The sequence below is a fragment of the Quercus robur genome, chromosome 10 (genome assembly GCF_932294415.1).
Source record: "Quercus robur chromosome 10, dhQueRobu3.1, whole genome shotgun sequence".
Taxonomy (NCBI): Eukaryota; Viridiplantae; Streptophyta; class Magnoliopsida; order Fagales; family Fagaceae; genus Quercus; species Quercus robur.
Window position 1 is genome coordinate 47,600,352 of NC_065543.1, and position 23,876 is coordinate 47,624,227.

Here is a 23,876-nt window from a genome sequence, read left to right on the forward strand (position 1 = left end):
AGACATAAAATGTTAAAAAGGACTGAAATATAGCTTTAGCATTTTTCAATGCTAATGCTCTAAGCTGTAGGCTGTAGGTGCTCTACAAGAAATTCAATAATATATTTCATAAAATAACAACCACTCAGTGACATAAATTATATGACCAATTTGGATGGAGGGGATATAAAATATAAACTAACTACTCCTTGAACAAATGCAAGTTCAAGTACAAAATGCAAAGAAAAAAAAAAGGAGAAAAAAAATACTAGATGTAATAACTAAAAAAACCTGTCCATCAATCATCCACACCTCTTTAATTTCAAAGAGCTAGAAATCAAAATAATAATAAACATTGAATAATTCAAAGGAAGTTGATTAGATAATAAATTGTAGAAACACAAAGAATTTGGTACCGGGCACGAAAAAAATATTACAGATCAGCAATACTTTTTTTTTTTTTGGCCGAGATTACGGATCAGCTATACAATATATAGGAACATAGATAATATATATCACCATCTATTGTAAAAAAGAGGGGGGTAATTATTTAAAAAAAAAATACATTGTTGATTTTCATGGGTTATGGATTAGATTGGATTATAATTTAATTTTAAGCATTAGGCTGAGTCGAGTTTGAGTTGATAGTTTTTTTAACCTATTTGATCTAACTTACCCACCATATATATGAACTTATTTTATTATTTGATTTTTTTAGTTTGAGTTATTTTGGTATTTTGTGAATTATTTTTGATGAATATAGAAATTTAAAATATAATTTATACATATTACATGAATTTTTTTTATAAATATATTATATGAAAATTATAATAATTTATTAATAAAGAAAAAGTGCTTAGTTTACAAAAGTCCAATTATTTTAATTTTAATTTTATAATACATGAAATATACATAATCTATCTACTGTCACAACCCGACCCGAACCCATGCCCATGGACCTACTTCACTCATATCCGAGCGACTCCAACTCCCAAGAGATTAAAAAAGAAAGGAAAATTGAAAACAAAAATGGCGGGCTAAAAGCAAAAATTTCATTTCATTTCAAAACAAAACACACACTCTCTCTCTCTCTGTGTCTCTCACTGCGCGTGCGCGTTCGTGTCCGTGAGAAAAATGGAGACGCAAGCTGCGGAGGAGCCAGTACGGACGAAGATGGAGTCGCTGCGATTGACGTGCGAAAGAGAGATACAGATCCACCAACAGAAGATCGACTCTTACGCGTCGTCGTTTCGCAATTCCCTCCAATCCATCAAGTCCAGAGCTCAACAAACCGCCCAAAACCAAGGTTTGCTTCACGAACATGTGCTTTTTTTTTTTTTTTCAGTGTTTCCTTCACATTTCTGCGAAATTAGGGTTTTGATCTTTTGGGTCTGAGACTCTGTGAGCCTCGCTCAAATTAGGGTTTTTTGGTTGCAAAAAATGTCACCTTGGTTAAGAAATTTTAGTTTAAATTTTACTTTTGATTTTGATTGTTTAGGAAAATTAGGGGAACTTAAAGCTAAACTCAGAGAGGCAGAGGATGATATGGTAAAAGCCCTAGCAGGTAATTTTGATTATTTGAAAATTTTGAAAGAACTTGAATTTTGTTTTGATTTTTTTAGTCAATTTAATAAATTGATGGTGTGTATTTTTATTTGAAAAAAAAAAAGTGATTTTTATCAAGTTTTAAACTTTGTGTGTATTTTTTTTTTCTATTTTCTTTTGTTAATATTGTAATGTAGTGAAGACCCGGAAAGAGGCGAAGCGGATGGCGATAATGGACTCAATTGCTGCTCAAAGAGCTAGAGTAGAAGAGCTTAAAAGAAGTGTGCAAGTACAGAGTGCAAAGAGGGATCAATATGCTGCAATTATATCTCAACATTCTCTTGGTACTTTCCTCTCATTGTGTTGCTTGTTTGTTTTTTTGTAAGTTATATGTTTGCATCGTCTAATGTTTGTTTAGGATTTAGTTGAAGTCGGTGAGTAATGGGTTAATCCTGAAACGTCTGGTTTTATAGCGTGTTATGGATGTGAAGGTAGTAGTTTTGTACCCAATAGTCATCCTTGCCCAGTTTGTTTTCAATTATCTATGAAGGAGAAGAATGTAGGTTCGTTGTCAATATTTTGCATTTTTGCTGCAAATCAACTTTTATGTGAGTCATGGAAGATGAATTAAGGTCATAAGGAGACATTCTTAATTCTGCAGGATTTGAAAATATTGGCCTCTGAGGTTCCACTGGTAGGAATCATGTGCAGATTCATCATTCCCCGTTTGAGGAATTATGAAATTATTTACTTGTGTAGGATTTAGATGAAGTCAGTGAGTAATGGATTGGTCATGAAACATATGGTTTTATAGTGTGTTATGGATGTGAAGATAGTAGTTTTGTACCCAATATTCATCCTTGCCCTATTGGTTTTCAATTATATGTGGAGGAAAAGAAAGTATGTTCATTGTCAATATTTTGCATTTTTGCTGCGAATCAACTTTTATGTAAGTAATGGATGATGAATTAAGGTCATAAGGAGACATTCTTATTCTGTAGGATTTGAAAATATTGGTCTCTAAGGGTCCACTGGTAGGAATCGTGTGCAGATTCATCATTCCCCATTTGAGGAATTATGATGTTATTTATTTGGTCTTCAGTTCAATCTGGAGCAGATATTCTATTTCTGAAACTAATATATGGAGACTTTAGTTCTCTACTAGTTTTTGTTAACTCTACCGCCTGGCCCAAGAACACCAAATTCATGCTTTGGCATATTTGAACTACTAGGAGTCTGATGTGGAAAGAGATCAATCATATCACTTTTGAAGAGGGATTATATATCATAGTTGTGGGGCTTGTGATTGTTAATTTATGTTACCTGCACCTCTTTTCTAATCTTCCCCATATTGGTTGATATGCCAGTTGATGCGATCCATAGGCAAAAAATCATCCATGAGAATATCATTAGCTGGGTCTCAGTGGTGCCTGTATATATTATGTGGCAAGTTGGGTTTTAGTTTGTGGTTTTACAGTTGTGAGGGCAACCATGACTAGTGGGAGACATGGCCTTATGATGGGGTCACCACATGTTAGTGTTTGATTTGAAGTATTTTGCTATTCTCATTTCTCAACAGCAATATTACTTCGTTACTCTTATTTTTTCCTCCTTTTTCAATTATATGTTATTGTTTCGTATCTGCAAGAATTTCCATATATATTGGTTATGAGTTCTTAAGAGTGATGGTAATGGTTTTCTCACTTTATCTAACTGGTATTTTAAAGGTGTGTGAATCTTGGTTCCTCAATGACTATGTTAGACAACTTATATATTTCTTTTCAAGTTCTGGCACCTATTACATTGTGTTTACATGTTTAATTGCAATTTGCAGTATGGACTCATATATGTATGAATATCTCAGTGGTATTTAATTACACTAAAATTTTGAGTCGGCCATGTGGTGACACTGAAACTTCTTAAGAATCTCTAACCATCTAGCAGCCAGTTGAAAGTCTTATTGTAGTTTGGACTGTCATGGGTAATATATCTTGATTTTGTACAATAGTTGAAATTCTGTGCTGTACACACTTTTCTATTTATTTTTTGGTCTAAACCATTTTGTGAACATTGATATATATTGGTTTTGTTTGTAAATCTGAATCTGTATTGTGAAGTAAAGGATGGTCTAGATTACCACTTGTTCTCTGATCATTTTCTCTCATTTTGTACCATCAACAGCTTTGGCAGCATCTGAAGAAAAGAGTAACAAAGATGTTGAGTGTAAAAGTGAAACACAAGAAGCAATTTTGTGGTACAATAGGGTTCTTGGTTTCCATGTTGAAGCTGGACATGGTAATTGAAATTCAAAATCATGCGCTTTTATTTATGTATTTGTTTTTATCAAGAGTGACTTACTTACAAGTCTTTTGTTCTCTAGGGGTAAAATTCACCTTCAAGAACATAAATTCGAGAAATCCAAATGAGGAGTACTCTCTCACCGTTCGCTATGCAAATGATACTTACACCTGTAAGTTATATAGACCTGTTATTGGTCATGTTCTAGTGTTAAATATATTCCAGTGACGTACGGATTAGATATTCATATATTTTCTATCACGTCAGTGTTAGATTGTGATCCACACTTGAATGACACCAAAGAGTTGATCTATGAGTTGAATAAAACCAATGGTTTATTCAAATTTGTCAGAATCATGAGAGAGAAGTTCCAAGAAGCTGCCACACAAGGTACAATCTTATCTTTTGCATCCTATCTAGTACATTACTCGTCTGATAAATGACATCCACTCAAAAATGAGAGCCGGTCTTCTCTAGTGAAACTCATTCCTGTAATCAAAGAGCCAAAAAGAAATTATTTTACCCTTAGTGACATGCATGTGGCACTTTACCTTACATTTTTCTTATATGGTAAAAATAAATTGACTAAAAAGTGGCCTTGCACTTAAACGTTTTGTGTACAATTATAAAATTTTAGAAGAGTTTTATGGTAGGTTACTCTCTGTTTCCATAACCTTATATATGACTTAAAATAATACTTCATTGTGCCATTTATGAATCGCCAGGATTTTTGCCCCAATTAACAAATCATCAAGAGTTGTCCACAATATCTACATCTGCTCCAGTTCTATCAATGTCAAGTGACAGAAGTGAATCCTCAGCCACAAAAAATGACGACCAAGTTCTACATGAAGAAGGCAGTAGACCTTCTAAGAAAGCATACTATTTAAGAGGGTCGAAACCCTTATCATGGAGGTGATCCTATGCCATCAAAAATTTCTTATTGTAGTTATTGGTCCATGTATGTGTGGATGTAATTATTTGTTTTCGATCTTTATCTGCCAAACTCCTGTAATTGTTTTTGCATGCTGGACTGTTCCATTTAGAATGATCACTAATTGTTTGGATTTTCTTCGTCCTTTTTTCAAATAATGCATTGCCGGAAGTCTCATTAGCATTCTCTTAGCATTAAGATTTTAATTGCAAGAGGATTAAAAAAACACATAAAAAACTCGCTGCTAGACCTGATTAATAAGTGTTGAATTAGCTTCGTAAATAGTATTAGCATTCTTTTGAGTGAACTTGAGTTGAAGTATGATAGTTACCTTAAAAAATAAAGGTTTTGAAAATATGTACAAGGTTTTTCTTTTGTACATTATCTATTGAAATTGAGAAAAAAGAAGGTTAAATTCGAAGTTCCGAAGTTAGATCAATTGCTGAAAAACAAGTTCCAACTTACAAAGCAAGTAAGAATGTTCTTAACTTAGTCTGGCTCAAAAGACAGAAAATAGAATCTGGTGGAAAACGAATTTCCTAAACTTTCTAGTGCTTTTGTTTTTACTCTTTTTGATGGCATATACTGGTACTAATCAGCCTCAACTCCATGTAATTGTTAAAATCTCTCCATTTTAAAATCAAAATCAAAGCAACTTTGTCTCTGTCCAGTAAAACACAATCGCATATAATTGATAATATTTTTTTTTATGAACTATTTAACTCTAAAAACAATACTGACTGTAGTCTAGGTAATTTAAGGCTTTTAAGTTTTAAGCACATAAAAAGAAGTGTTAGATGCATGCTTGCTCATGCATGCTTGCTTTTGAGCAATAATTGAGCAAGCATGAGTAAAAAAATCCCAACGAGAAAGGTTTTCTAATTTCTAATCAACTGCTTGTCAACTGTTAGATCAAATTTCATTTCAAAAACAGTTTCTCATTTCACTACGGAACTTCTTCAAGCATGGCCCATTTGGCTCCACATGATGTGTGGTAACCACACAACATAATTGTAGATATTATTACATAATAACTTTATTACTTAACTGATTGTTTAATATGTTAAGTCATAAGTGTATTCATATGTTTAATCTCTCTTATTAGTATCTGTAGGGGCCTTTTTTCTGCGTATTGTGCGTTGGGCTGGGCTGCCTCCTCCGGTAATGGACCCAAATGTGTCTGAGTAAGGGAGTTGGGGCCGGTCCAATTGTAACTCAACTTGGGCCGGTTTGTGCACAAATTATGCCTTGTCGGCCAGGAGTAGGCTTACGGCAAGCAAAACTGTTTCAGATGAGTTACGGCAGACAGATATAATAATAATAACCGAAACAGAATACTCTGACTATTTAAATGAAATGGCCAAGTAATCCCTACTTATAAAACATGATTACAGTCGTGATAATGTCATTTATAGTGAAAGTAAAGGAGAAAGAAAACAATATGAACTAATCAAGAATGAGCATAAATCAAGTTTTAAGTTTGGTCTGTCGAAGCAAAGCCAAAAAGGAGAGAACGCCTCCTCTCAATGCAAATAATCTCCCAAGAAAAGGTCCTGCCGTGGGGATTAATGGCTTTGAGGGAGTCGGACCTGAATGGTTATTGCCCAAAAGGAATCCTTGTTACATTTTGGAAGAGAGCATGATTTGAAAAGGGAGAGAGGGAAACCGACCTACTGGTGCATACCCATTGTATTATCTCTCTTTTTTCTTCAATTTCCTCTCTTTTTTTCTCTGTTTTCTTTCTTATCTTTTTTCTTTTCTTTTACTCTGTTTTCTTTTTACTCCGTGAATACTTTGTTTTTCGATCCCTTTTTCAGGGCACGGCAAGGGTCCTTTTATAGTGCCCGCTGTGGCCAGTTTTTTACTACTTTGCCCCTTAACTGCCTTTGTCTGGTCTGGGCGTACTTGCCGACCACCAAAGGTGTGTGACACTCACCCTTGTCAGACAAAGACAGGTTTGTTTCATTCCTCAGTCCATCGTAGCACTCTTTCCTGCCATGGCATAAATGCTTTCTCTCTCTTTCCCTCAAGGCATGCACCTAACGGTTCCCCCCTCAACCTTGCCTCTTTTGGGTGGTCTGTCATCCCAGCAGGACGTACCTCCCAAAAAGGCTTGGGCGGGAGCCGCAAAATAGGTCCTTTCCCCTCTCCCCACCACCAAATCATACCCCCTTTACCTCTTACCTCTGGGTCATGGCCCCACCACGTCCCATATTGGCTGGGTACAGGTTGGTGGTGCTTAGGCCTTGCGTGTGCTTTCCTTTCAAATATGTCCAAAACTCTATCTGCTGCTCATGCGTTTACCGTGATCAGGAGACTCTCCGTCCGTGTTTTCTGACCTCTTATGTGGACTTTTCTTTGGTTTCCCGCTCCATTTAAAAGTTGGATTTTGTCTGATGATGGGCCTTACATTTCTTTAGCCCACTCTCGATTTTCTTTATTTCTTGCAACGTTGTACTGTTATTCCTGCCATAATAACTTAATCCTGCTGGGCTACTTTTGGGCCAGTTGTTTATTCCTTCTCTCAGTGGCTTGTCATGACCACTGTTTTGCTTTTACTTATGGGCTCCTATGTCCCTTTGGGCTTTCCTTTGGGTATCTACGGTCCGTTTGCTTTCTTTGGGCTTCCTCGGCCCATTTGCTAATTCCACACTCCCATGGGCTTTTTACTAACTTTATTGGGCTTCCCTGGCCCAATAACCTTATTCTCATCCTTGGGGATCATTGGTCTGCCATAAACCCCTTACTCTCTTAGTTTGCATTGCCTTGGGCCTGCGACGGCCCTTTCTCGCTTTTCTTTCTCATACACTGCCCATGGGATGCTATTTCTTTCTTTCCGGACTTCTTTGAGCCCACTTGCTTCTTCAAGACCCATTTGTTTATTTGTTGGGCCTGTGATCCATTATTCCTGTCGTTTGAGCCTAATGGTTTTTTGCTATCTATTTTGTAAATTCCTTGTTGCCCTTATTATTGGGCTTTCTTCCTGTCCGCCTGGACTCTCACAAATGGCCCTCAACAGTATCACTTAATTAAGGTTATTCTTTCCTTCAAGATTGTTATCTCTATTATGTTTGGAAAATGATCTACTCTCGTTAAACCCTCTAATTCCCTCACATTTTTTAGCTGAATATGATGCGCATGACATCTATTATGTTTTCTTTATGTACTTTATTATTATTAATTTTGGTTAGTATTGCTCCCATTTTTTCAAGGTAACTCTAATTAGTAATTAGCACTTCTTTTATATGGCTAAGACAGCCATAATAGTGTTACTTATTTGTTTTCTTCTTTAAAGTGACATTTTTTTCCCCAATCCAGTAAACTTTCTATATGGACAACCTTTGTTGAATGTCCATCAGTCAGACAGCTCAAGATTCAAAATCATTTGCTCATATAAAGGGCAATACTCAATAATGCCACTCTGAGAATAAGCTCTCTGAGAAACTTCTAAAAAAAATTGGAAAGAGGCAAATTTGTAAGTAACAATGTGAGGTTAGGCAACTAGCTTTTTAATAATTTATTTCACAACATCAATGCAGAATTTTTTTTTTTTTTTTTTTTTTTTTTTTTTTTTTTTTTTTTTTTAAGTCATAAGAAGCATGCATATTCCTAGGCTTAATGGAAAAGTGAAGAAAGAAATCCTTTTTTTTTTTTTTTTGGTCTGTGCAGAGAATAGTTTATTCCTAGTCCTACTCCTAGACCTGGTATATGTTGCATGTTATTTTTTTTGTTCAATTTTTATAAGAAACGCAATGTTATTTGATAAAAATTCATGTGAATATTTAAACACAATGCGTTTCATGAAAGCAAGAAACGTGGGAAATGACAAATTTTTACCATAAGTGTAGGAATTTCAATTCTCTCGTTTCATGGGAAAATTGACTTTTATGGTAATAATAATTCTTGAGAATTTTATTAAATAAACCACCTAAATCCATAATTTTTTTTTTATTGTCTCAAAAAAAAAAATCCATAATTTTTTTTTCTGGAAACCGATACTTTTATCCTTTATCCTAAGTTAGATTATTTATTTATTTATTTTTCATTAGTAAAGCTATGTCTCATGCGTGGCCATATGCCATAACTTCATCAGCTTCTTTTTTTCCCCACCCATGATTTTACATAGTATTATTTTTTTCCCTGGCCATCATTATTGCTACTTTACAAGTTAATTAAAATATTAGGGGGTGCTCATGAATAAACCTGGTCTGTTAAATCACAGCATGATTGCCAGAAAGAAAGCATGGATAGACCTGGTCTGAGAGAGCTCCTAGAGAGATTTTTTTAGTTGTACTGATAACTATTGAGACAACATTATTTACATTTAAAATCAAGGCATTGGATTATCATCAATCTCAACCACTGGAACCTCCAAACCAATCTAATAGTATTTAGGAGTTCTCATATAATCCAAATACTTCCAAAGCAATCTAATAGTGTTTAGGATTTCTCATGTAATCAAAATATAATAGCATAGTTATCTGTTATCTTGTAAACAAACCTTTATCTATGTATATACGTACATTTGAATATAAATATAAAAGTAGTAACTCTTGAAATATTTTCAAGAAAGCAAACCAAAACACAATTTAAGAGTTCTCATGTAATCCAAATACAATAGCATAGTTATCTATTATCTTGTAAACAAACATTTATCTGTATATGTATATGTACGTACGTTTGAATATAAATATAAAAGTAGTAGCTCCTGAAATAATTTCAAGGAAGTAAAACCAAAACACAAACTCTTATTATTCTTTCTTTAACAACTAAAGCTTATTAAGACAAACTTATAGTTGTGAATTGTGATTATTGATTAATCTTCATGTAATGCTAGCTGCTTAATTTTTGGTCACTACCAGCATAGTTTTTGTGTCGACTATCTACTTTTTAATGCAGCTATCGTCACACACTCACACTAAGGGAAAATTATAAATTCATCTAAAAAAAGGAAAATAATAAATATGTCTACAATTCTAAAGGTAATAGTATTGTGATGATTTTCCGTTTGAGATTACTCTTCTTTATTATAAGTTTTTAAGAGAAATTTGACATAGAAATTTTTTATAAATTCAACTGTTTATTCATGCGTTCTTCTTTTTTTTTTTTTTTTTTTTTTTTTTTGGCTGAACGTTCAATTATCATCTAATGACTACGAACTCCAAAATAAACTCTCTCCAGTAAGTTGAACCCAAATGGTACTTTTCATCAAAAGTGTTAAATCATGTGATCCAAAGTTAATCACTCAAAATGCTTCTGTCCTTTTGATTGAGACCTATACAAATGCATATTAACCGAAAAGTGTTACTGTATTTTGACAAAGAATTATGCAATAATTCCATTTTTAAGCTTTGATTTTGCATAAAGTAAAACATATATGAGAAGGAGATCAAAGTAATTTTTTCACAATTTTTGTGCACATATCATTTTCCATAATTAACACTTAACCCGAAATCAGTAGGTTCCATACAAATTATGATCCACCAGAAACCAAATAGGCCCACCCTTCCATGCTTGTCCCAAGTCCAACCTAAGGGCTAACCCAATCATCTCTCTTGCCCCCACCCCACGAATGGAAATTTTGCAAAGCACAGTACTGAAAAGTGAAAACCCACAATCATGGTTCATCATTCACTAAAGAGAAATTGTATTTTCAAAATTTTTACGTCAAATTATTACAGGAAACCAACCTCTCAATTGGTTCACACACTGTACAAATCTTTCTAGACCAAATGTTACATCTGAGAGTGCTTAAAAAAAAACTTTAAGACACCATTCCTTCTTGTTATTATAGTGCATAGGGATGCAATTTTAATAGCAAGTTATACCCTTCTTTTGAGCCATAAATTGGCCCCCCAAAAAAATTAGCTTTTATTTTCCTTGCATAATTTGGATAGGTAACACAATGCAATAGCTTCAAATCCATTCACAAGAAATTTCAACTTTTTTCACCTTTTAAATTTTTTTATCCAATGGTTGAGATCAAAAGTTAACTCCTTGAGTTTTGATCTCAACCTTTGAAAATGTATTGTAGGCTATTGCACTGAATCTCAATCCTACATGCATATTTTACTAGGACTGTCAACTAATTCATGCACTTATTAGATTGTTGAATTGATGGGAAAATTTTGACTCGAATTAATGGACAACATGTAGTCCACAATGGGGCGTTCAAGGATTGATGGTTTGGTATTGGCTCAACTAAGAGGAATAATTCATGATATGGTTATGTAAATGTAATTGGACGCAATTTGGGATCAAGAAGATTCATTGTAACTAAACACAATTAAAATAACACATTCAAGGATAATATATAGAGTAAAAGATTACATTAAAGAAAAAACTATAACACAATAAACTTGTGTGTGGTTGTTGGAAGAGGTTCATTTCTCTCAAAGGAGAGCTCTCTTCTTAATTGCATCTTGGTGGTTATTATCATAATAGGACACGTGTCTCTATAATCTTTATTCTTTAGGACAAATGTCTCAATGCATTGTCAAACTTCCCTTGATTTTTGGAGTCATCCAATTAGATTGTAACTCCTTTTCTTTAATTTTCTTGTGATTTGTAACTGCCATTCTGGCTAATGTCTACTATCATGTAAGACTCAAGTGTTTTTTTTTTTTTTCCAAGTGAAACACTCAAGTGATTTGAATACTTTTAAATTAGAGTCTAGTTAATGTATGCCCTTAGGGCATACATAGAACATATATTAACCATCCATTTTTGAAAATATTTTATTGGGATTTGAAAAAGTTGAAAAAAAGTTAATCACTTTTTCATTTTTCCATAAAAAAGTTTTTTTAAGTGGTTTTCTAATGTATGTCTTAAGGGCATACGTTAGTAAAACCTTTCAATTTATTAATGCCCATAGTTTGGCCTTTTGTTTGCTTGGGTCATTAATTGATTGGTGAGAATTAAACTTATATATATATATATATTATAAACATAAATATTTTCTTTACCATATTTTTTTTATCCTATTAAGCATTTGGGATATACATGAGAGAGAGCGAGAGAGACAGGTGTAAACATTTGATATTTTGTTATTAAGAGGAGATGAGAAAGGAATAGTTCTCAAGCCCCTTTATTGTCAAATAGTATTTTAGAGGTCACTGACTAGTAGTCTTTTATGTTGTCTTCTGCATTTGTAAATACATAATCCTATTTACATGACTCCTAAGTCTCTAAATTTACAGAAGAATATGATACATTTTAAGCTGCAGGTTGACCTAATCGTTTGTAAATCACAGCACGAGTTTGCATAAATAACTTTTGTGCTTCAGATTCATCATTTGCTAGACTTGAGCAGCTACTCTCATTACAGTCTGCAAAGTATTTCCCAGTCACCCCTTCTAGTTGTGGGCAAAGAGCAACATAGCATGTGGTTGATGCACCCTGCATAAAAGAATTCATGTACCATATTATCAATACCCAAGTGGATTAAAATCCTCTCTGTCTCTCTCAACTGATATGAATGCATGTGAACAAACCTGAGATGAAGACTTTAGAAACTTGGATGCAACGAAGTATATTGAATCTGCATGAAAGTTTGAAGGTATTAGAACATGTTTTCCACCTTGAAATGTAGTGTAATACCGTTAAAATAATAGTTAAATGATTAAATTCACAATTTTCTAATAGCGTAGGTTTTTGGGACAACAGATAAAAGAAGCACTTTGTGAAACACCGCTAACATATTCTAATCAAATGGTTATGAAATTAAAGGAATCAGGAATATAAATTCATGCCTGTTATAAAGCCCTTGTGAGCTCTAATGATTCCAGTCTTCACAATGCCTGGATGTACTGCATTGATAGTTACTCTTGCATTCCTTGCTTGCAACTGCCTTGCCATTTCCTTAACATGCAATATGTTTGCCAATTTTGACTGAGCATATGCACGAGTACCATTATAGCTGCATACATTGGAAAGAGTAGTACTATTATTAATTATTTAACATAAGTCAGCAATAATAAATCTTTTCCTAGCTATTGTCAAATTTAGCGGTTACTGTTTTGGGAAAGTTAATAGGTACCCTTTGGAGTACTATAGCTAATGTCATAGTCTAAGTCATTAAAAGCAATTTACTTCATACAAAAGTAAACTTTTTCATGTCACTTTTTGAGTTCTGCAATTCTATTGGTGTGTAGAGGTCTAGAGGTCCATTAGTACTGAAATTACGGCACAAAGTTTTCATGTTAGGAGCAGTGAAAAGTGAGAAAATATTTACTTCTTTGGATTTAGCATTTGATTGAAACGAAACGAATCTCTCTTCACCCAACTGTGAATCACAGAAGTAACATTTATTATTCTTCCTTGGATGCCTGTTTTTGCTGCTGTTTCTACCATTTTCTCTAATAGCATTTCTGTCAACAAAAAATGTCCTGCCAAAAAAATTGAAAATAATAAGTAAGAAAATCAAAATATTTTTTTCTGGTTAAATCACTTAAAATTGTTAATAAAGTTATTATTAATGGATTCAAGACCCCACTTGGGTTTATCTCAAAACTAACTAAAGTTTTTTTTTCATTATGATTTTTCTTTTCTTTTTTAGTTGGGTTGAAAAGCCATATTATGATACTCATATGTTTTTTCCTCAATAAGTCTAGTAACACAAAATTTTTAATAAGCTTTTTATTGTGATTAGTCTGTAATAAGAATGGAATTATTGATAGATCTATATGAAAATCATACTATTTCAAGCGCACGCGCAACTTATCACTTTAACAAGTTCCAAGTAAGTGCTAAAAATTGTTTTTTCACCCTTCCACACATCTCACGGTAGAAGAACAGAGGGCCCTAAGGGCCTGTTTGGAGCACTACTTAATGCTCCACAAACATTTTTTTGCTTTTACTTTTTGGTCGGTCTTTACTTTTAATATTTTCAAGCCCGGCCTGCCTCAGTATCTGGAGCTGCTAAATAAATCGGATCCGGGCCCTTCTTCACTCTGCTTCAATTGGTCCAGGCCATTAAGTTTATTATTTTTTTGGACACAATTTTTATTTTTTTGAGTTAAAATAATTGGCATTTGAACACAAATGCTTGTCCAAAAAAAAAGTTCCACTAGAAAATAATCACAAAAAATCAGTAGGAAACATATAATTTATTATTGGGTTAAAATACTTTTAATCCTAAAGGCTAACACTATCAATTATATAAGGACAAATTAATAGATTACCCAAATAATTTGTGGCATATGTCATCTCAATTTTGTCCTCAGAGAACTCCAAATTCTGAGAGAATATTCCAGCATTGTTTCTGCAAAAATGGTTTTCTTTCACAATTAGTATCATATCAAATACCTCTCTTTTTTTCTTTCTTTCTTTCTCTCTGTCTCTCTCTCTCACACACACACACACAAATAAGAAACAAATATTTGATACTCACATGAGAATGTTAAGGGATAATCCTAGTGACAAAAACTCAGTACAAAATCTCTTCACAGAAGTTAATGAGCTCAAATCAACCTCCAATAGTACAATCTCTGCCTGTGGACGCTCTTTTTGAATTTCCTCCTTCAGTTCAGCTGCTCTTCTTAAATCCCTTGCTGGAATCACAATTCTCACACCTTTCTTTGCTAACACTCTTGCTGTTTCAGCTCCAATACCAGATGTTGCCCCTTTAAAAAAAATAGAAATAACAAAACCCAAAAGCTTTTATTTAGTTTTTTATTTATGGTACATATATGTGTCTTATGCATGAGAATTTTGTTTTCTTTTTTTTTTTTTAAAAGAGAAATTTTAAAAATTAAAATGGTGAAACTTTGTTGCAAACGTGACATGATATAGTACAAAAAGCAGTAATCTATTGGGGACCAATTAGATACTACTGCTATTCCAAAGAGACAAAACCATATCTTGGTGCAGCCAAAAAGAACCACTAAAAGAATTACTATCCATATTGCATTAAGTATATTAATTGGAGGGAGAATATTCCTAAAAATACTGCAAATTATCCTGTACACACATTCTATTTTTCTTCAAAGAAAGCCTTAGAAAATTATCTAAAAACATACTCTTGTATGCATCCACTAAATCTGGCAGATTATCCCAGGATAGTTCTTAGGAAAATGAATCAAAATTTTCTATCAAGTTAAAATAAATGGAGAAGAAGAAAAATAAAATGAAATAGAAAAGAAACATGAAATAAACAAAACACTTTCATAAGTCTTTTGAAGCCAACAGAAAGACACACTCACAGATGGAGAGAGTGCCATGAAATGTCTCAAATCTAACATTCTATCATGTTGTTTAACAATTTTTGTATCACTCCAATGCTCAACTTTCAAGCAAAACTCTTTCATGAACACACAGAGTGGGGATAAAAGATTTTTATTCATATAGTTATCACTGAAAAGAGAGTTTGTTTCCCTTACCATAAAGTTTTGGTAAGAGAATATTGTTTGAGACTAACCAGTGATTATAGCAGTTAGATGGGGAGGGACCATGCAAGAGAAATCTTCTGTGACTTGCTCAGCAGTGGAGTTTGAGCCATAACCACTTGGCCCTGCAAGTCCTGCAAGATACCTTAGTGTTTCCTTCATGAGTGTACCAAAACACTGCCAGCTTTAGAATCTTATACAGCAAGAGAGCAGTTTTAGGTTGAAACTTGAAACCACATAAGTATATATATAGGACTTCTAGACCAGAAATAATTTTCTGGTAGTCCAAGGACCACCCTTGCTATGTGGTCTCAAGTCTCAACCAATAAACATTGTCATAATGTCATTTGGAATTATTGGACCACCCATATTAGTTGGTCCACAAACTAATTGTGGTTGGGTTGGGCTTTCGCATTTTGTATATAGTATAGTACAAGAATGAAACGCATAACTGACACGTGGTTATTTTAGGACACGTGTCAGTCCTGTGTAACATCTAACACACAAAAACATTGGAGGAAAGCTGAATCCACTAAAATGTAACTTAAAAAATAATAGAATTATTAGATTGCTTTTAAGCATATGTACTATAGAGAATTGTAATTGCAAAAATGGAGACAATGTACCATTATTTTTGTCTTTGTTTCCCATAATTACTGTCTATCCTAATTGAGTGGCTTCAATTTCGTAGTTGGCTTAGAGAGAGAGATTGTTATTTCCAGGCCAGCTTTGCTAGTTCAAGTGCAATTTATGTGCTTCTAAAAGTAATGTTGAAATCATCACAGAGAAATGTATCAATGAAGTATAATAATCTTCTAGGTGGAGATGGTGTTTGACTGTGTTACTCCTTTTTTTTTTTTTTTCTTTCTCTTTTCTCTTTGCTATGAGTCTATGACTCCCTTTTTTCTTCTTTGTGATTAATTGCACCCAACATGTCCAAAAATGACTTATTAGATGACTTTCTTGTTAAGTAATCATCTCATGAGAAATTATCAAATGAACGTTTATAATGCTAAAGGAAAAAAAATAGGGGGGCAAAAAAAAAGCATTAATTAGGTTTGGTGGTAGGATTAGTTGGTCAATCTATATCGAGAAAAAGATATGTTGACTAGTGGAAAAAGATTCACATAGCTAAGCCCTTTTGCTTTATCATTGGTTGGTGATATTTTTTAATATGGAAATCCATCTTATATTGTTTGACCCAACAAAAAAAATCTCCTACTAAATTCAAAATTATCTTTGAGTTTGTGCTTCAATTTTTCTACCACAATGCTTGTTGTTTTCATAAGGAGAAAAAGAAAAAACTTTCTAACCTTTAGTGGTATAGATTTTGATTTTTCTTTTTAAATGTTTGATTAGATAAAACTAAATTTTAATATCAAAGTTTTAGTTGAGGGAGTTTTCTTTTCTCTCTTTTCCCCTTTTATTGTCCCTCATAGCAAATTTTAGCATTTAAATATAGGTAATTACTCACGTTGTGCATGCTTAGTACGTAGTAATTAGCACTATATATTAGGATTCAGGACCTATAAGTTGTCTTTATATGTCAAAATAGTTTGAATGCTAATATAATATGTAATCAAGACCTTAATTTCAACTATTTTGTGACCTTTCATGCTACTTGGTGTAAAAATTATAAATAATATTTAGAATTTAATTTATAATCTTTGATATAAAGGTAAGCCAACCCAATCTATATCATCCTTAACCTTAATGTGCAAGGAGTATATTATTCAACAATTGCAACAAAAAGGTGCCAGAGATTTGAAACATGACAAATTCTAAACTTTAAGCTTTAATTTTTTATTGGACGGTTATTATATCTTATTTGGTTTCTTGAATTTAAAAATTAAACTAAGCAAATGAGAAAAGTTAATGGATCTCCTAATAAGGACATTAATTTAAAAAAAAATTAAAAAACTTTTTATGGAAAAAAAAAAAAAAAAACCAACAATCATTTTTGAAAACTTTGATATTAAAACTTTCTTAAAATTATTAATTAACGGGTATCAGTTAACACTTATACTCTATTTATAATACTTTATAAATCTGTAATTTTTCAACCTTCATATAGTTAATCTACATGAAATTTATAAAATCTAAAAGAAAAAAAAAAGTGTGTACTTTTGACTTCTTGTGAGCTTTAATTATGGGTATATACATGCATGCACTGAAAAAGGTGGGGTTTGAGTAGTTCTCACACGTGGACATCTAGAAAAAAAAAAAAAAAAAAAACTCAGCGATAATTACATGCAATCGTGAAAATTTGAATTGTATATCACGAAAAAAGAATCAAATATAGGAAGGCTCTCTCTATTTTTGCAGACAAAATTGCTTTTACTGCGTGCCACCGTGCCACTCACGTCTCCTTTTTGTTCCCAATGGCCAAAATTTTCATCCATGGCCATTGAAAAATGATGGATGGTGTTGGGAGCTTGATGGACCAAAAGATAGGCATTGAGGTTGACCCCTCAACAATGGAGTGGTGAACTGGCTAGGGCTATGCACAAGGGGACCCATTGTGTTTCCTAAGTTGCATACACATTCTCATCAACCTTGCCACAACTACATGAAGCATGATTTGTTTTGTAGTTTCACATGTGATCTTGTTCCATTCTTTCATTCATGGCATGCCCCAAAAAAGTGTAAAAAGTGAAATTGACTGGGAACCCCCATCTTGTGTGTGTATTGTCTTATACATACATGCTTCTTTGATACAAAAGGTGAATTCCCCCTCCATGACCTGAAAGCTAAAGGGAGATTATATGCTTCTTGTATACCCTTTAATTATAGATAGAGTTTAATTTAAGATAAGACTTGTAACTCTTATACTTTATCTTTAATTAAGGTTATATTGAATTTAGATTAATTGGGTGGTAATTAAGATTATGAGATGATTTGTTACAATTGTGTCATTTTTTTGACGGTTTAATTCTTACAAGTGGTGGAGTTTTGAACCTTTTTTTTTTTTTTTAGAAGAAGACAGTAATTTTATTAAGAAAAATCAGCTATATCGGCTAAGATTACAACATTAAAATGTAGATAAATATCCTCCACCTACACTAAAAGCTTGCTAACATTATTCATTTAAAAAGATTTAATAGTACTATCAATAATTATGAGATGTTAATATCTTAATTAGGAGAGGTGATCATTAATAGAGTGCACTTCAAACTATCTTATAAGAAGCATGGAGCTTTGAAGTTGATATATCTTATTATTTTGTCACTTAATTTTGTAACCATAGTATTTCATTACTTGAGAAGTTGGACATGAGTATGCAACATGATAATTTTCTTTGATCACGCCTTACCGTCTTTCAACTCCTTAAGGCTAGCTTACAGTCCACGACAAATTTGATAAAGGGAAAAGAATCTTTGAAAATAAATGTTTCTCCTTTCGCGTTATGGAGGAGTATAATTTGTTTTTTTGTTAGGTAATATTGGATGTATTATATAACTTAAAATAAAAATTGGTTCAATGCACCAAAATAACTACAATGTGATATGTTATGTATCAGATGCATGTAGCATCTCTATAATAATTTGGGTTTTCCTATTAGCTCTACAATCCATTTTTGTTAATAATATATTTGACCATCTATAAAATGTTTTTCTGCCTAAAAGAACTATATTCATGCATTCAATAACATTTTAGAGCTATTATTTCATTAAAATAGTTAAACATGAAAGGCTAACCTTTATAGTTGTAAATTAGAGTTATAAACAGCGGACATTAAATATACACACCTAAAGTGGGATAAACATTCATATATATATATATTTTTTAATAAACAATAATACTTATTATAACACACACGAAAATAAGTATTCTAATAAGTATTATTGTTTACTAAAAAAAAAAAAAAATAGGGATATTTATCCGACATTGATTATGTGTGTCTAGTGTCCGCTGTTTATAACCCCAATCTACAACTACAAAGGTTAGGCTCTTTTGTAGTTATACTTTGGTTATATAATGTATTATAAACTCGGTTTAAAACACTATTATTGTTTTCGTGTGTGTTCTAATAAATATTATTGTTTACTCAAAAAAAAAAAAAAAAATAGGGATGTTTATCCCACATTGGTTGTGTGTGTCTAGCATCTGCTATTTATAACCCAGTCTACAACTACAAAAGTTGGGTCCTTTTGTAGTTGTACTCTGATTATGTAATGTATTATAAACCCGGTTTAAAACACTATTATTATTTTCGTGTGTATTCTAATAAGTATTATTGTTTAGTAAAAAAAAAAGTTAACCAACTAGATGGCTAGGTCAATATAAAAATTGAATTAAATATGGAGAGTTAAATTGAAAATTTTAAAATGTGAAAGGCCAAAATAAAAATAATCCCAAACTTTAAGGGCCAAAATTGAACTTTAGTTATACTTATTCAAATGAAACTTACGAAATACAAAAATATGAGAATTTCAAAATCATATAATATTCAGTCATTTAGTTATTCTTATCAAAATATTAAAAATAAATTTAAAAATACTACTCCAATTAAAATTTTACCACCAAGAATTTTTAAAAATTTAAAATAAAATTTATTATTACGAATTTAATAATCTACCTTTTTTTATTAATAAAAGGTGGGCAATATATATATATATATATATATATATATGAGTTAATGTAAGTATAACAAGTTGTATGAAATAATTTCTCCATGTGATTCATTATAAATATATATATATATATATATATATATATATATTAAAATAGCTTATTTTAAGTGAAACTTTATTGCAAAAGATTTAATAAAATTAGAATACTGTTCCACTTAACCCACTTATTAATTTTCAAGATATTTAAAAGGTGTTTCATTATTTATTTTAATCTTTGATTTTTTAATAAAAATTTGGTCTTATATAATTTGCATTATCATGATTCATGTAACTTAAAGTAAGTATTGTTATCTTATGTATATTATTTCATTTTGATTATATTATTGAGATATTTTTCTTAGTTTATATATGATTCATGATTAACCATACATTGCAAGGGCATAATATTAGTGAAAATATAAAAGAAACTAATTTTAATTATCTTGATGACTTCTGATGATACCACAAAAACTTCAGAAAATCCACATCTTTCCATTCTATATTCTAATTTATAATTTTAATTTCATTTTTAATAGTATAAAACTATATTGTTTTAACTAATTAGAACTCACGTTTGGATAAAACAACTAAACAATAAACAAGTTGTGACTAAATTAGGTTTGATCGTTTATTAAATAAAAAAAATCTAATTAAATATGGTAATTTCTTTTTTATGAATTATTAATTTAATTTTTTATTAGTACTCATTAATTTAATATGTATCATATTGCAATTTTTTTTTTTTTGTTAAATCTTTTCACGTAATAGACAAGTTAACCATTCGTTTTATTAAAAAAGAAAAAAAAAATCCTAAATAATAGAGAATGCAAAGGAAGCATAGATATGTTCTCGGAAATAATGAATTTCTTGAAAGATTTTCTCCTCTCATAAATCATCCGTACTAAATATTTATTGGTTTATTGTGGATTGGGTGATGCTTGGCAGCAAGGAAATGACCAATAGCAAAGACATTGGAAATCATTCACACTCAAAGATTTGGACTTTCAACAAAGGTATAAAATTTGGGTTCCAACTTCCAGCCAAAGGTATCAATTTCAAACCCACCATTTTCTTTTCTTTGTCTTATCTTCTTGCATCACTAATTAGACCATTAAAAAACTTTATTTGAAGGACAATTAAGAAAAACTTTTAGTCCTAATGATCTCAACGATCTTTATTAAATCCCAACAACTCCGCCACTAAATCAAATGTAAATGAAATTGAAATGTGTGAGAGTGAGAGTTTATGGAAGAAAAGCATTGGCCGCCTAACCAAAGAAATTAGGTCTTTCTTTAATTGTTAAAGAATCTTTTCTATCGTAGTTTGGACATATCCAATATACAAAGAACCAATGAGTAAACCATTTTTTTTTAATTATATTTTCGTAGGGTGAGGACCCCATGTGTTACAATTTCTCCCTCCATCACAAAAAAAATTTTCTACCTGAATTGATGCATTCAACATAGCTAAAAAATTCAATATGCCGACAAACCCATAAATTCTCTTAGTTCAATCATGTCAACCTATCGTTTTTGTTATCCATGAAGATTAAGAAAAGGTCTGCTTAAAACAAAGAACCTGTATTATTTTGATGCACACGTGCCATGTGCCAATCATGATATGACAAGTGGCCCCCTTGAGAAAAGGGTCCCATGCCACACGAGCCAATCACGGAAGAGAGTGGGGTGTGTGGGACATCGCTAAGGGCTAGTGTCCCCCTTTGATTATTATACCTTTCACATAGATCATTAGCTATAAATTATTAACAACATGATCCATGTTAAGTAATAAATTGAAAACAATAATAAGATGATCCAGGTTAAGCAATAAACTAACTTGGATGGTCATCTTTTTCCTTTGCATTTGATGCCTTGTGTGGTAAGATTTGACTAAAAGGTTATTTGTCCCCATCTCCATGCAACAAATGTTATAATCAAAGTCTTAAGAGGAACAGAAATGCACATGAGATTGCCCATAAGAGATGCTTTTATGAAGAATGAAAGGTTTGATTGAACACATCAAGAGACTTCTATTCTAAAAGACATTATGGACGTTAAAAAGCCAAATACAATGGTTCAAACTAGTGATTGCATGAATTGCTTGTTGAAATATTAGAGGGGCGGTAGGAGACATGTGAAATAACCAATTTATATCAGAGACAATATAATGTGTTTGCCATTGTGGCTTTGAGGATGGAGCTTCAATTTTTATATTTTTCTAAAGTGAAATGATGCTATTTAGTTTGGAGAAACTAGACTTTAAGCTTAATGAAGAGACCCTATACAATAGCCTTTAATCTTCCAATGATCCATTCCATTTCCCAAAAGTCCAAGACCTAAAATGACAACTTAATTGGTCGTGGTAAGAATTTTGAGCATAGTAAATTAGTAACAATTATGATAATGCAACAAAACTCACTTCCTCCGTGAAAAATTCTTAATTCCAGTCTCACTTACTATATAGTGATTTTGAGAGGATTCTAGATCCAAATAATGTTAATATGGGATAAATAATATATCATATTAAGAAGTTATTTTCAGTTTAAGGACTATTACTTTCTTCTATTTGAAACCATTGGTCACTAGTGTAAAATTAAGGTTATGCTAGAACTAATTAATTCACTTGAGATCACACATGCTTTGTTTACTGTCTAACCTATTAGGTATTAGTTTCTTAGCAAGTAGGAAGCTATTACAGTCATATTTAGATAGAATTGTCACGATTAATTATCCTTTTCCCTAAACTTTTTTATTTAGGAAAAATCAAACTCTTTGAATACTAAAACCCTCTTTAACTCTTTAGATCTTTACCAACCTAAATTTGGTGCTATCAAGCATAACTTTTTCATTTGTTTTATTGAAAAAAAGAAAGAAAAAGAATCATAGATCTTTCACAACCTCAGTGAAGCTCGATTTGGTGCTATCAAGCATAACCTTTTCATTTGTTGTCTTGAAAAAAACAAAAGAATCCTAGATCTTCCACAACCTCAATTTTGTGCTGTCAAGCATAAATCAGGTTTGTCCACACCAATCTGGTTCCAACTCCATTTGGGTCCAACCTGCAGTCCAATCATGTAGTGGTTGAAAAAACAAAAATGTGAACCCATAACAATCTTTTCCGTCATTAGGCCATGGGCCTAAACTCGACAACTTAATGGTAGGTCAATGAGTTAAAGCCACCACTGTTTATGTTTTTGGGATCCAGCTTAGGTTTTTCCATACTTTCGGTTCCACAAAATCATCACATTTGTCTTTTATTCCAGCCCAAGAGGCAACAGAATAAAAGTCAAATTTGAGTTTGGTATGATATAGATGTCACATGTGATTGTTTCTCAAAAAAAAAAAAAAAAAATGTCACGTGATTCATCTGTAGCGTTCAACTATGAAGCAAGCATATGTTTAAAATCCATATACTGTTTGAAACGCAAGAATAATAAGAAAATTTATATTTACACTTTTTTTTTCTTTTTTTCTCTTTTTTTTTTAAGAAGAGAAGAAAATGGCATTTATGGTGATTTGAGGCCCTTGCATGTTTACCCGTGATTTGAAAAGAATCATTTTACCCATATATGACTCACGTATGTCTAAAAAAAGTAAAATAAAATAAAGCAAATCATAAGATTCCCTTAAAGTAAGTCCTAAAAAGTTATTACCGTTTAAGAAGGTGCTTAGAATGATAATTGAGTCTTAAGACCTTGCTTCGATGAATCTTATGAATGATATATACATATTTTTAAATGTTTTGGCAGCTCTTAATCAGAATATTCAACCTTTGCCTTTTGTGGAATTGGTCGAGGTACTTGTTGCAAGTACAATGGCCAATTTTGCTATGAAAATTAGCATTTTACAACTTGAGTTTGAAGGTGATTGCCAGCGTGTTATTTCTACAATTAATAACCACAAACCTTCAAACACCATGTTTGGCCATATCATTGATGAAATAGAAGACTCTATCGAGACTCTACAGATATAGATCCAGTTTCAACTTTCAAGCATGTTAAGAGGGAAGCTAATCAGCTTATTTATGCCTTCACTAGAAGAGCAGCTCAATCTGCAGATATTAACTGTGAGTATAGAAGATCTTCCACTAGATTTGGATAGTGTATTCTAAAGTGATTTTAGT

At 32.2% G+C, this 23,876-nt stretch overlaps 2 protein-coding genes across 2 annotated transcripts; one reads left to right on the forward strand and one right to left on the reverse strand.

Annotated features, from left to right (window-relative positions):
• Window positions 1-1,002: 1,002 nt before the first annotated feature.
• Window positions 1,003-4,939, forward strand: LOC126702984 (kinetochore protein SPC25 homolog). The gene is made up of 7 exons (XM_050401866.1): window positions 1,003-1,285; window positions 1,478-1,543; window positions 1,722-1,868; window positions 3,706-3,819; window positions 3,905-3,994; window positions 4,090-4,212; window positions 4,548-4,939. Exons 1-7 carry the CDS (start codon window positions 1,114-1,116, stop codon window positions 4,739-4,741), a joined length of 906 nt encoding a protein of 301 aa, XP_050257823.1. The 5' UTR covers window positions 1,003-1,113; the 3' UTR covers window positions 4,742-4,939.
• Window positions 4,940-11,776: 6,837 nt separating this feature from the next.
• On the reverse strand, window positions 11,777-15,366 carry LOC126702633 (short-chain dehydrogenase TIC 32 B, chloroplastic). The gene is made up of 7 exons (XM_050401396.1): window positions 15,174-15,366; window positions 14,148-14,379; window positions 13,939-14,018; window positions 12,990-13,143; window positions 12,508-12,674; window positions 12,250-12,296; window positions 11,777-12,154 (listed from the first exon to the last, which is right to left on the reverse strand). The coding sequence occupies exons 1-7, from the start codon at window positions 15,301-15,303 to the stop codon at window positions 11,972-11,974; spliced, it is 993 nt and encodes a 330-aa protein (XP_050257353.1). The 5' UTR covers window positions 15,304-15,366; the 3' UTR covers window positions 11,777-11,971.
• Between the last annotated feature and the right edge of the window lie 8,510 nt (window positions 15,367-23,876).

Excerpts from the sequence above, each read along its gene's own strand:
- LOC126702984 (XM_050401866.1), top strand. The coding sequence starts at position 1,114 with ATGGAGACGCAAGCTGCGGAGGAGCCAGTACGGACGAAGATGGAGTCG. Across the intron at positions 1,544-1,721 it reads TATGGTAAAAGCCCTAGCAG|TGAAGACCCGGAAAGAGGCG; the intron begins GTAATTTTGATT and ends ATTGTAATGTAG. Across the intron at positions 3,820-3,904 it reads CCATGTTGAAGCTGGACATG|GGGTAAAATTCACCTTCAAG; the intron begins GTAATTGAAATT and ends TTTGTTCTCTAG.
- LOC126702633 (XM_050401396.1), bottom strand. The coding sequence starts at position 15,303 with ATGAAGGAAACACTAAGGTATCTTGCAGGACTTGCAGGGCCAAGTGGT. Across the intron at positions 13,144-13,938 it reads ATATGCCACAAATTATTTGG|GACATTTTTTGTTGACAGAA; the intron begins GTAATCTATTAA and ends TTTTTTTGGCAG. Across the intron at positions 12,675-12,989 it reads CAAATGCTAAATCCAAAGAA|CTATAATGGTACTCGTGCAT; the intron begins GTAAATATTTTC and ends CAATGTATGCAG.